The 14,193-nt window shown below is 46.3% G+C and overlaps 1 protein-coding gene across 1 annotated transcript in view; it reads left to right on the forward strand.

Moving 5' to 3' along the window:
• MVB12B (multivesicular body subunit 12B) overlaps positions 1-14,193 on the forward strand; it is a 170,540-nt gene that overhangs the window by 50,086 nt on the left and 106,261 nt on the right. Inside the window, exons 5-7 of the mRNA XM_007471823.1 lie at positions 755-851; positions 8,773-8,902; positions 11,802-11,924. Of these exons, the coding sequence (XP_007471885.1) occupies positions 755-851; positions 8,773-8,902; positions 11,802-11,924 (350 nt within the window). The remainder of the gene's footprint in view (positions 1-754; positions 852-8,772; positions 8,903-11,801; positions 11,925-14,193) is intronic.

The raw sequence follows: 14,193 nt of genomic DNA on the forward strand, positions 1-14,193 counted from the left end.
GAAGGCATCATTCTTTTTTTAACTGAAGAATTTAATGAAATCTCCGAGGTGGGCCCACATATCTAAGTTGTAGGGTAGATCGCTTTAGAGCTTGTTTCCAGCTTGAAATGTGGGCTGCGAGTGCCAGTGCGTTTGCAGAGAATTCTCTCTTGCAATTACAGGATGGCACGCTGTCTTCGAAGATATTTTTGCACTGGTTATGGAAACGGCGCACTGTGGACCGCGTGCACTACCACTAAGTAGCAGCTATAGGAGGCCCTTGTGCGTGTCATTTTAGAAGATGTGTAACATTAGGCAGCAGGGCTTTTCACTGTGTATGAGTTTATGATTCGTGGGGTTTTACAGAATGTGTCTAGCCACCGAAATGTGTGTCAGTATGCAGACTGGCGATCACTTAGGAGTGTGATTGGTTCTCTGTTAGGCTGAGATGCAGCTCTCCCTGTGCAGCGACCACCCCAGGAATGTTCTCTTTCTAAACCTGCTACCCCAAGAGCTGATGCTCAGGGCTCATCTTGCTAACCAAGGCCACATCTGAGTGAGTGGCTTTGAGGTTCTGCAGATGAAACTCCTCCCCGGGGGCCAGCAGAGTCCCTGTGTAACTGCTGGGGAACATTAAATGACACCTACTCTAATTAACCTGCTGTCGTAAAGCTGCACAAGTCTTGTGTTAAATATGCATTTTGAAGCCAAAATGGCAAACCCACTACAGGCGTGTTCAGATTAATCATCTATATCTCTCTTCTTTCTTCCCAAGAGCCATTTAGGGAACGTGTTAGTGGACATGAAGCTCATCGACATCAAGGACACTCTGCCTGTCGGCTTCATCCCAATTCAGGAGACGGTAGACACACGTGAGTCACCCCTTACTACTACTTGTCACGATGAGAATTTTCTTCCTTCAGGTATATTTTTAGACATTTTTATGTGCATTTTTCTTCGGAAACATTTTAGGAGGCCTTACTGCGTGCCCCAAATAAACCCTGCTGCTTTTGACATATGCCTGACTTGGTTCTCCAAGGAGTTCTCAGTGTTCTGGGTAGCGGCATGTAAATGAGCAGAACAGTGCTCCCTGCTGAATCGGCTCACTCAGGAAGGGGACAGTGAAACCGGTTATAGTTTGTCCTTAGCCCGTTCTCCGGTGCTGCTGAAGCCAAGCTTGGCATGAGACCCAGAAGCAAAAGGAAAAAACCAAAAGCACGCAGGGATCACAAGTGCAATAATATCTCCATTTTGGGCTCTTGGAGTACACGAGAAAAGTCAGAACCAGAAAGACTGCAGCTTAGAGTTCTCAGGATCCGAAATTGAGGGAAGACTCTGATCCCTGAGCAGCACAGAGCGGGAGTGAGTGGCTGACACGTCGGCTCTTCTTCGGGATCCTGGGGCACTTCGAGGTTCTTGTTGTGCACGCCGGTTGTCAAAGAGAGCTGGAAACCTCTGGGTAGTTGAGCCTCCTCATTTTGATGTGCTATAACTTGTTCTATTTTAAATTACTTATGACCAATGTTAGGATATCCACAACAGTGATGCAGTAAATAAAAAACAAATACACAGAATCCTCTCTTTATGACACATGACCCATTTATGAAACTCTGCATTTCACTTTTTGTCACACATACTTTATTTTTCCATAGTTAGCCCCATTTTGGACCTACTTCTTTTTTTTTTTTTTTTTTTGCTGTTTTCTTGCAAGCATTTCTTATGGACCAGACTTTCCCTATTTACACAGACCCCCACATAGTTGTTATTTTAATGAAACAAGTGGATTGCATTGTATAGCCTACTTGTCTTAATAGTCTCCTCACTTTTGGACATTGGGCTGCTTTTGTTTGTTACTGACGTGTATTAGCTAATAATTGTGATAGTTGGTATTTAGTGTGTCTTTATGCTAAACGCTCTACATACCTGATCTCATTTAATCTTCAGTAAGACCCCTATTTGGAGATGGGTATTATTATACCCATTTCACATATGAGAAAAATGAGGCACAGTAACTACTTAGGGTTTAAAGAGCTTATCCAAGGTTACACATCTAGAAGTGGGGGAATAACTAGATGACACACACAAGCGTGACTCGCCACACGTTTAACCATAGTGCCACTATGTAAAAGCATGTGTTTAAGCACCTTTTACCAATAGATTTTTATATATATTTATGTATTGGAGTTTTGGGGATAACAGCTTTCTTGAGGTATAATTCGCATACCATACAATTTACCCATTTAAAGTTACAATCCGGTGGTTTTTAGTATATTCGCAGAGCTGTGCAACCCTTACCACAATCAATTTTAGAGCATTTCATCACCCCAAAAGAAACTGTACCCGTTAGCAGTCAATCTCCATTTCTCCCTAGTCCTCTCCTCCCTACCCCCCTGCCAGCCCTAGGCAGCCACTAATCTACTTTCCGTATAGATTCGCCTGTTCTGAACATTTCATATAAATGAAGTTGTATAATCTGTAGTCTTTTGTGTCTGGCTTCTTTCACATAACATAATGTTGTCAAGGTAGGTTCATGTTGTAGCATGTCAGCACTTCATTCCTTTTTTTGTTGCCAAGTAATATTCTATTATATGGATATACCATTTTGCTTATCCATTCAATTGATGGATATTTGGGTTGTTTCACTTAGGGTTATTATGAATAATGCTGCTTTGAACACTGATGCACAAACTTTTGTGTGGCCGTATGTTTTCATTGCTCTTGGGTATATACCTAAGCAATGGAATTGCTAGGTCATATGGTAACTCCATATTTAACTTTTTGAGAAACTACCAAACTGTTTCTCAAAGGAGCTCTACCCTTTTACATTCCAGCCAGCAGTGTTTGAGGGTTCCAGTTTCTCCACAACTTCAACACTTGTTATTGTCATTCTTTTTAATTCTCACCATCTTAGTTGGTATGCAGTGGTCTCTCGTTGTGGTTTTGATTTGTGTTTCCCTTATGGCTAATGATGTTGAACATTTTTTTATATCCTTATTAGCCATTTGTTATTTTCTCTGGAGAAATGGCTATTCTAATTCTTTGCCCATCTAAAATTGGGTTTTCTTTTTATGATTGAGTTGTAAAAATGTTTTAATATATTCTCGATATGTCCTTTATCAGTTATATGATTTGCAAAAATTTTCTCCCATTCTGTGGGTTTTCATTTCACTTTTTTTCTTTTTTTAAATTGAGGTATAGTTGATGTACAGTTATTCCATTTTCTTGATGCGGTCCTTTGAAACACAAAAGTTTTTTATTTTGGTGGAGTTCCAGTTATCTATTTTTTTTTCCTTTGTTGCTCATGCTGTTGGAATCACACCCAAGAAACCATTGCCAAATCCAAGGTCACCAAGATTTATGCCTGTGTTTTCTTCTAAGAGTTTTATAGTCTCAGCTCTTTCATTTATGTCTTTGATGCATTTTGAGTTAAAGTTTGTGAATGGTGCCAGATAGGGGTTCAGATTTGTTCTTTTTTTAAAAATGTTTTTATTGAAGTATAGTTGATTTAAACAAATGCATTCTTTTGCTTGTGAGTATCCAGTTGTTCCAGCACCATTTGTTGAAAAGACTGTTCTTTCCCCCGTTGAATTGTCTCAGCATCCTTGTTGAATACCAGTTGACCGTAAGCATGAAGGTTTGTTTCTGGTCTCCAAGTTCTCTTGCATTGATCTATATATGTCTTTCCTTATGCCAGAACCACACAGTCTTGGTTACTGGAGCTTTGTAGCAGGTGTTGGAACCAAGTGGTATGAGTCCTCCAACTTTGTTCTTCTTTGTCAGGATGATTTTGGCTATTCTGGGTCCCTCAGATTTCCACGTGACTTCTAACATTAGTCAGTTTCTGCAAAGAAGCCAGCTGGGATTTTGAGAGGAATGGTGTTGAATCTGTAAGATCAGTTTGAACGTGTGTAGATTTTGAATGATTTCCTTGTGATGCGTTTACAAGCACTTGAGGCTCTGCTGGGTCATGTGTCCTTTACGGCCTGTTCCCGACCTTCCTCTACAGAGGTCCCCAAGCTTTTTGGCACCAGGAACCGGTTTCGTGGAGGACAGTTTTTGTCGGGGGGAGGGGAGGATGGCTCAGGCAGCAGTGCCAGCGACGGGCAGCGGCAGATGAAGCTTCGCTCGCCGGCCGCTCACCTCCTGCTGTGCGGCCCGGTTCCTAACGGGCTGAGGACCGGTACCGGTCCACGGCCCGGGAGTTCGGGACCCCTGCTCTGCAACATACTTCTTACCTTCAAGCACCCCATGCTTTACCCAGACGGAGCCACTTACTGTGCCGTCTTCATGCTCCTTTCTTTTCGGACTCCAAGTATTTGCATTGTTGTTTTCCTGGCCTGAAAGCCCCTTCCCTCAGCTCTGAATATCCACACCCCATGTCTCTCAAGGGCGAGCTCAAGACTGCGTGAAACAGCCTCTGATCCCTAGATGTGAGTCTGAAGCAAGCTCTCTCTCCTCTCCACAGTCAGCCACAATGGATGTGTGTCTGCTGTAGGCACTGCAGGCTTTGGGATATAAAGATGAGCCTAGGAAAAGAACCCACAAGGAGCTCAGTCTGGCGGGTGGCTGTAATCAGTCAGAGGTCAGGGGCCCCACCTGCCTTCTCTACTGCTTTTCACCTGCCTGGCACAGCACACCTGTGTTGAAGGGAGGGCGGAGAGTAAGCAAATGCCAGGAACAGTGGTGGGAAGCCAAAGGGAGTGGTCGATTCTGCTTCCGAGTTCCCGTCTTTACCTCTGTTAGGACAGACTGCACCAGGCATCATGGGAAGAACTTGGGCTCTGGAGTCAGACTCTTCTAATATTGAGTCTGGCTCTGCCACTTACAGATGAGGGACCCTGGGCAAATGACTTCAGCCTCCTGGGCCTCAGTTTCCTCAAATGGGGGGTGGATATTTACCTGTTTTCTTCATATCTTTGCTACTTACTTTCTTCGAAGGCAATATCTGTGCTTAATTCATCTTTGAATCACCTAAGGTACCTGCCATACACAGTGCCTTGATCAGAGGATGGGCTCAATAAAGATAAGCTTTATTATCCTCTGTTGCCAAATTAACTTCCAGGAATACCAATTCATGTTGCCACTAATGATCGTGGCTTGTACCTGTTTTCCACCGGCCTGCCAGCATAGGCTTTACATTTTTTATTTAGTTTTACTATCTAATTTTGTTTAATTTTCACTTATTATTAGCAAAACAATATTTTCACAAGTGTTCGCTGCTTTTGCTTATTCTTATATGAATGGTCTCTTTAAGAACTAAAATTGCCTTGTAGACTTTTTGTATTAACTTCTACTTTTCCCCTGTGTTTTTCTTAGTTTTAAAATTTGCATTGTCATTCGTTTTTGACAACTAAGTGGCTTAAAATGTCTGTATATTGATATACTATAGAGCCAAGGGAGTTCTCATCCTGCATTTTCCTCTCGATTTGTTGAACCAGCTGAGCGAGGAGGCCCAGGGCTGAGTCCTGGTCTGGCTGCCGTGGGGCCCCAGTGATCCTGGGAAGTCCCCCCACCGTGACTGGGGGGTGCACTGGTTGCTGCCCCATGGACATTCTGAGGTTGGGTCCTGGCACCTCCAACAAGTGTCTTATCACACAAGGAAGGGTGAGTTTAGGGTCACCTATTCATTTAGGGTCATGCGGTCATTCATGGAGCCTTTACCCAGGGACAGGTGAGCTCAAGCTGACCAGATAAACGTGTGGTCAGCTCTGTGATGTTTGAGAGCATTTAGGGTCCTGATTTTATAAAATCAGCCAGAAAGATGAGACTCCTGTAATTAATTTAAAATACGGTTTGTTGCAATCTCTATAGCACTTAAAAAACTGGAAGACTGTTTGTTTTAGTAAAGTGCTGTGTCCTTTCTCTGTGTTCATTAGCGTGACTGAACACAATTCTGTGGACTCTGTATGTTTGCTTAAAATCAGGCCTGTGTAAGCATGTGTAATTAGTGGCTCCATCTCTTACCCGGAGTTTGCTGCAGATGGAAGAATGGAGCAAAGAGCAGCTGGCAGAGCAAGTACATAAAAGACCTGCATCTTAGTTTACTTTGAGGAAAGGTCTCTCCTCCTTCACACTTTCAAAGGCCTGATCTTATCAGCTCATAGTTTTTGAAGCTGCAGGGTTGCTGCGGACAGTTTACCTCCAGTTACCACCCCTGCCTTCTTGGATACGATATTTGGGGTCTGGATTCAGTATCCAGTATTATTACTCATAGCTGGTAGATCTGGTCTAGCCCTCAGTTTCCTCACTAGGAAAAGAACCCACAAAGTTTCTGAGTTTCCATCTGGTTCCCCCAAAATATCAGCACCTGATTCTAATCTCCCCTTGGTAAAAATCAAGACCAGCAGCAGGACTGCACTTCCCTCTTTATCCTGCTCCCTGATTTAAATGTGCTTATTTCCTGCCACAGGACTGAAAGGTCTTGAAAATCAATGCCAAACACTGACACAAATTGTATGCCAGAGGCTTACTTACAATAATACGGTGAGGGGCTTCCCTGGTGGCGCAGTGGTTGAGAGTCCGCCTGCCGATGCAGGGGACGCGGGTTTGTGCCGCGGTCCGGGAAGATCCCACATGCCGCTGAGCGGCTGGGCCCGTGAGCCATGGCCGCTGAGCCTGTGCGTCTGGAGCCTGTACTTCGCAGTGGGAGAGGCCACAACAGTGAGAGGCCCACATACCACAAAAAATTAAAATAAAAAAATAATGGTAAGAACATCCATGGCTGTTCTTTTTTTTTTTTTTTTTTTTAAAAAAGATGTTGGGGGTAGGAGTTTATTAATTAATTTATTTTTGCTGTGTTGGGTCTCTGTTTCTGTGCGAGGGCTTTCTGTAGTGTGGCAAGTGGGGGCCACTCTTCATCGTGGCGCGCGGGCCTCTCACTGTTGAGGCCTCTCCCGTTGCGGAGCACAGGCTCCAGACGCGCAGGCTCAGTAGTTGTGGCTCACTGGCCTAGTTGCTCCACGGCATGTGGGATCCTCCCAAACCAGGGCTCGAACCCTTGTCCCCTGCATTAGCAGGCAGACTCTCAACCACTGTGCCACCAGGGAAGCCCCATGGCTGTTCTTTACTGAGCACTTTCTGTGTGCCAGGCACTGGGCTAAGGGAAGCATATGTGTCATCACATTTCATCCACCCAGTGTCCCTATGGCCTCAGGTTTCATTAACTCCCTTTTACCGATAACTTAAGTCACTTGCCTAAGATTATGGTTCTGGATAGTGGTGGAGTTGGAATTTCACCCCAGATCTAGCCGACTCGTGTACTGAATGGCTGCAGTTGATTGAAAGTCATGTTTAAAAACCACAAATGAACAAACAAAAAACACGTGGGTGGTTGTTCACCTTTGGCAGTTAGCTGGGGTACCAACTCATCACTCTAAGACTTGATAAATAAAAGAATCACATATTTATCTCTCCTTTCCTATAACAAAGCATGTTTCAGGGAGACCAGGTAGTTGAAAAATAAGATGTTTTTTATATAGAAAAATTCCAGCTAATAAATGCAGAAGGAATGACAGAAAATCACTATGTTGATGACTTTAATGAGATTATGAATCTAGGCAACAGTCATCAGGGGATGAGAAAACCTCATGAGCATGGTTGTTGGGGACTTTATAACTGAGGTACCAACAGCAGTGGGACCTACCGAGGGTGGCCCAGCTGAGCCCCAGGCCGCACGTGTGACACCGTCGGATGTACGTTGCATCACCTGTTGGGTGCTCCTGCCTGATCGGAATCGAATCGAGCCTTTCACTCTGCCGGTTTACAGGAAGTACAGGGGGTGACCTGAGTTCTCCATCCTATCAGTGCCCTGAAGATAAAGGGAAGGTGGAGAGGTTGCCACAGAACAAAAGAGGCCTAACAACCAAATGCAGTGCACAGACGGTGTTTGGGTCTTGGTCCAGACAAACCAACAATTAAATGACACTTTTGAGATAATGGAGAAAACTTGAGTATAGACTCTTGGATGATGTTAAGGAATTATTGTTCATTTTGTTAGGAATGATAACAGTCATGGTAAAAAATAATAATAATTTTTTTAAAAAAGCCTGCCATGGATACCTACTGAGATTTTGGTGGGTGACATGACATGGTGTTGGGGAGTCACTCTAAATCTCCAGCAAAGCTGGAGGGGGTGGGGGAAGGAGTTGAAACCAGGTCGCCCATTGTTGACAGTGTTAAAACCAGATGATGGGAACATGTGGATTCATCTTACTGTTCTCTCTGTTTGGGGGAATGTTTGAAAATTTCTGTAATAAAAAGTGAAAAAGGACTTCCCTGGTGGTCCAGCGGTTGAGACTCCGCGCTTCCAACAGCAGGGGGCGCGGGTTAGATCCCTGGTTCGGGGAACTAAGATCCCACATGCCATGTGGCGTGGCCAAAAAGTAAAAATTTTAAATATAAATAAATAAAAAATTTTTTAAAAAAGTGAAAAAGAAAAATGACCATGTAGTGAAATGTGTTGACACTCAGGATACAAACAAATGTGTGTTTGTATCTGATGGCTGGAGCAGCGAGCAGGTTGTAGTCGTGGGTTTATTCCAGGATGCTCCTTGCAGAGGTGTGTGTGCCCTTTGGGCCCCTTCTCGGCAGGGGTTGTCGGGGGTCAGGCCCCGAATGCAGAGCAGGGTGACTGGGCCTGTCCACAGCAGCCCTGCGTCCAGCCCTTCTTTCGGGTGACTTGGATGGCTGGTCACTTCCACCGCCGGGAAGGGAACGTGACAGGAGACATGGTGTTGAAAACGGAGACGTGGGCACCTCTGGAAGACTCATCCCTTTTCTTGTCCTTTCCTTCAGAGGAAGTGGCTTTTAGGAAGAAGAGGCTGTGCATTAAATTCATCCCACGGGACTCAACGGAAGCTGCCATTTGTGACATTCGGATCATGGGCCGGACCAAGCAGGCCCCTCCTCAGTACACGTTCATTGGGTAAGTCTCAACAACCCCAGTCTCATCTCTGCTGTCTGCCGAGGGTGCTCACGTCACCCCTGGGGACCGGGTCCTGAGACCTTCTGTGTGACCCGTGGGCTCAGCCGTCTGCCTCTCATCAGCCTCTGGCCTTAGCTCTCCTTGCTGCCCTTCCTACCTAGGAGGCCGCTGGTTCAGGACACCATGCTCCTGACCAGTATTCAGAAGTTCTAGAATTCATTCGCCTTGGTCTTGATTGATCTCACTGGGGTCACGTGCACCCTGAGCCCGTCGCTGCTACCAGGAAAATGTCAATCTCTGATTGACCAAGTCTGAGCTGAAAGTGGGGTCAGCTCCATTGGAACTCAGGCACTGGGAATGAGGGGTGGCTGCTCCCCGAACATGGAGGGAAGGTAAAGAGTCAGAAGAGGGATGAAGGGATGCTGAATGTCCAAAAGATAATAGGTGTTCACCCATTATACTCAGTCAGCCGAAATTCGGGTCTCTCAAATTAATAGTGTGGTTGAGGGTTTTCGGCCTCTTGGCCGTGTGCCTCTCCCTGGCCGGCTTTGCAATCTTCTTGCTTATCCCTGTGGGTCCCTACATCATGGATGCGTTCTACTACTTGGCTTTTGAGGTCGGCCTCCTGGATCTTGCTCATTTGAGCCCAGACCCTCCTCTTTACTCGAAAAGCCACGGCCTTTACTTGAAGGTTGCTCACAGACTGGGTGATAGAGAGAGAGAGAGATAGAGCTGTGGTGTTTGCTTGAAGCACGTGGGCAGCGGGTGTCACAGAAATAGAGGTTATCTTCATCTCGGTGCACGATAGCTTGTTTGGACTCTTCAGCTATAGAATCTGATTCTCTGTCTCAAGATCTTGTGGTCCTTAAGAAGGCCTCAGGCTTCCCTGGTGGCGCAGTGGTTAAGAATCCGCCTGCCGATGCAGGGGACACGGGTTCAAGCCCTGGTCCGGGAAGATCCCACATGCTGCGGAGGAACTAAGCCCACGCGCCACAACTACTGAGCCTGCACTCTAGAGCCCACGAGCCACAACTACTGAAGCCCGCGCGGCTAGAGCCCGTGCTCCACAACAAGAGAAGCCACCGCAATGAGAAGCCCACACACTGCAAACAAAAATAGCCCCCACTCACCACAACTAGAGAAAGCCCGCATGCAGCAACGAAGACCCAACGCAGCCAAAACCTGCGCTCTAGAGCCTCCGAGCCACAACGGCTGAAGCCTGCGCGCCTAGAGCCCGTGCCCTGCAACAAGAGAAGCCACTGCAATGAGAAGCCCGCGCACAGCAACAAAGAGTAGCCCCTGCTCGCCGCAACTAGAGAAAGCCTGCGCGCAGCAACAAAGACTCAACGCAGCCATAAATTAATAATTAATTTTTTTAAAAAAGGACTCTATGATCATACCCTTTCTACACACTCAAAAATCCTGTTTTGCAACGTGGTTTAAAGTCATTATGGAAACAGGATTATGGAAGTAGAAAATAGGTAAGAAAATAACCACACTTCAGGTATCTTAGAAACAGCCATTTGCATACAAATAGTAGAAACCAACAATTTAATAATTACTACATGTATTATGTATATTCAGTTGCTATGTGTATTCAGTTCTTTAAAATTACACACTATGCTACTTTAAAAGATTCAATTTTTAACCAATTTAAACAATTCTAAAGAATAGATTCTTACCATATATGTCTTGGTAATCAAAACTAGAATCCTTTTTTTATATCATTTTGAAAAGATTGCTAAATAAAGTATATTTTTGTTTCATCTTGGGGCAAAAATTCTTTTTCAGAGGAAGACAATTCCAGTGTTATTTTTAAGGAACGAGAACTCAGTGTTCAGAGCTCTGTCACTGTTTCTTAAAAATGGGCACAGTTCCACAGGTTACTTTGCAAAGGTCTGGGGCTGTCAGACTGGGAACAGCTCCTCCAAGGCCTGACTGTGGCCTGATACCGAGAGGTGGCAAAATCAGTGCAGCTGATTGGAATCAACCATCTGATAAGACACGGCTGTGGTTCAGAATAGTTCCGCGGTGTACTGAGAGGCTACCAGAAGAATCCTCTGAATAAATCTGTTCTCATTTTTTGGAGGGATGATCTTCCTCTACGTCCCAATGTGTAGTTCTGTGTGGCAGCTGAGCAGTTGGACGTTGATGTGTCTAAAATAATCCTGTTACAGTTCCTGCGAGTATGCCTGTCTCATAAACACTTGTGACCGTGGGGCATGGGGCCGGGCTGCAGGGGTGTGTGCATATCAAATAACAGGAACCCTGACATGGCATCCGTCGGGTCCTGTTGTCACTACCCTTAGTTGTGGTGGTTCATGGGGCACATGCCTCGGGCTCTGTGAAGATGTCTCCCAGACTGACCCTGAGAATGAGGCTGACTCCAGGTGACACCAGGCAGTGAGGAGCTGTACCCTGGAGGTGGGGGGCAGCGGGAGGGGGCGGCACGGCGTGGAGCTGGGTGGGGCTAGTTCTCCCCATAGCTAAATACCAGGCACACGTGTCAGCCCCGTGCCCTATCTGTCTCGCCCTAACCACACGAAGAACTTGAAGCAGATGATCGCACAAATACCCACAATGAAATGGCGGAATACAAAGAATTTTGCAGACCGAGAACCAAGGAAAATGTTGATAGTACATAGTAGGAAGGCAGGCCCAGGGGTGGGGGAAGAAGATGGCCACGTCAGACGGGCCTGCTGAGTTGGGACAGTTGCCGTCACGCTAGGCTTTGAACTGTGATGCCCAGAGCACAAAGGGAGGTGATGTAACCCACCTTCATGGGCGAGAATCGATTCCCTGGCGTCTGAGGCGATTCTCTTAAATGAGTTGGTTTGCTTTGTAGCTCAGGTAATTTTATGTTAAACGGTGCCATGAAGATTTCTCTTTTCTCCTAAAGGGAGTTGAACAGCATGGGGATCTGGTATCGAATGGGCAGAGTACCAAGAAATCATGACTCATCTCAACCCACGACGCCCTCCCAGTCATCAGCTGCTTCCACCCCAGCCCCCAACCTTCCCAGGTGAGGCCCTGTCAGTGGCATCTTGTTCTGTTATGCATGTCACAGAGTCATGTGGTCTTGGGTCCCACTGCGTAACATCTTAGAACCCCTCCACCTGGTATCTGCGGAAACATTGCAGAAGCGATATACCTTTAGAGGAGATTTTACAAAGCCAGTTAGAAATCTTTGCGTTACATGAAAGTAAAAGCCATTCTGTACTGCACCTATTCTGCAGGCTCCTAACATAGCAGAATATGCAACTTAAAATGGGCTTGTTATTCTAAAGAGCTCACAGTCGCACACAGACACATGACTTGTAGCCACGCTGCTGGGAGTGCTGGCCGTAAAAGGTGGAATTCCTTCTCTGCCTTGGCCAGCAACTCTTTCAACTCCAGGAGGGTTGGTAGGTAGTTTTGTTCATTTCCATATTGTTCCTGTTTCCCAAAGAGCTGCAAACTAAGAGATAGGTACTTTGGGTAGGAGAGAATAGTGAGAAGTTTTTCAGGGGCTGTTAGTTTTAATAGTTGTTTCCACAGAGAAACTTGGGTGAGCAGACTGGTCTCTGCACCTGATTTCCGTTGGAGCAGAGGCAGTAGTGGTTTCAACACCTTCTGTCCGATCAAAAACCTCTGCATCATTAGCAGTAAATTATTTGAGGACAGGGAACAAACAGCAATGATAGACTAAGCTTGAGAAAGGAATTACAAAAGTAAATAAAACCAGTACGAAGTGGTGAGGTGGTGCCATTTGGAGCTGGACGTAACATAAATGAGGACGGATCTCAGAGCTTCCACGTGGGCAGTTCGAGGTGTGCAAAATCGGCCAGGAACAGGACAAAACCATTACTGGGTGCTTCCCCCTCCCCACGCCCCACGGTCCACACCCTGCCCCCAGGAGTCAGGGGAGAGGGTGGTACAGGCGGTCCCCTGCGCCCTGTTCCTCTGCTGGGCTTTCCGCTGCCTCAGACGAACGCACAGCCGTGAGCCGGCAGCTCGGGGCCTGTCCTTCGGGGTGTCCTCCAGAAGACAGTCTGGCCTTTTTCACTCTCGACAGTTTCACAAACCAAGAGCGGTACTTAATCGTATCTACCCCTGCCATCGCCTGAAACTTGAGGAGTATTGACAGTTTTCAGTTTCACTTTGGTGTGAAGAGATATGACTAGCTGATGAGCTTCCCAGGGTTGCGCGTCTTTGGTTTAGGAGTATAAGGCTCGCACAGCTCTGTAGCACTTTGGAGTTCCTTTCTCACTGCCCAGGGCACCGTCGAGGCTGCGGTTCCCGTCACGTGTGCTCAGGGTCAGCTCAGGCCCGTCGCCTTGGAGAGGTTCCAGCTGCTTCCTGTTGACATTATATGGTCTGGAAGGGCCTAGAAATAGGCACCACCTCAGGGCAGGTTTTAACTTCCTGTGAGATAAAGGAAGAGCTCAGATTCTCCACTTAAGGCAGGAAGAGCTATCTCCCCAGAAGCTAGCCGGTCAGCGTGGGCGCACGGGCTCTAGGAACTGAAGCCAGGGCACCCGAGAACACAGGCCACAGAGAGCCACGCAGAACTGGAGATAGTGCGTGGGAACAAGCCTTGTGAGGCTTATGTATTTTATAACCTCTTGTTGTACAGTTTTATGGTTTACAATGGCTTCAAGGAAATTGGATCGGTTTTGTTTTACTTGCCAAATAAAGCAAATGGCAAAATAGTCAATATAAAATGTATTCTAATTTGACTGAGTTAAGTCAGCCAGTATGCAGTAGGATAATTGAATGTTGCATTAATGCTTCTCAGTAAAAACCACTTGTCTGTCCCAAGCTCTCCTCTCTCACTATGCAGTAACTTACAGATGGCCTGTACACCTACATGAGCCCCCTAATTCATCAGGGTTTTTTTATATTCTTCAGTTTTCGTATTGTTCTCCTATTGTGCATCTTTGATAAGAAATGAAATGCTGGGCTTCCCTGGTGGCGCAGTGGTTGAGAGTCCGCCTGCCGATGCAGGGGACACGGGTTCGTGCTCCGGTCCGGTCCGGGAGGATCCCACATTGCTGCGGAGCGGCTGGGCCCGTGAGCCATGGCCGCTGAGCCTGCGCTTCTGGAGCCTGTGCTCCGCAACGGGAGAGGCCACAACAGTGAGAGGCCCGCATACCGCAAAAAAAAAAGAAATGAAATGCTGATTTTTCAAATTTTCCACTGAAGATTTATGAAATGATGAGTATGTTATTCCGTGAGGCTTCACATCCCTGTAATCTGTCCAGCAGAGGAACCTAACAGCTTTCTCTCTGGTGGTGAGCTGTGGATGAGGC

Source organism: Lipotes vexillifer, unplaced genomic scaffold (genome assembly GCF_000442215.2).
Source record: "Lipotes vexillifer unplaced genomic scaffold, Lipotes_vexillifer_v1.1 scaffold98, whole genome shotgun sequence".
NCBI lineage: Eukaryota > Metazoa > Chordata > Mammalia > Artiodactyla > Lipotidae > Lipotes > Lipotes vexillifer.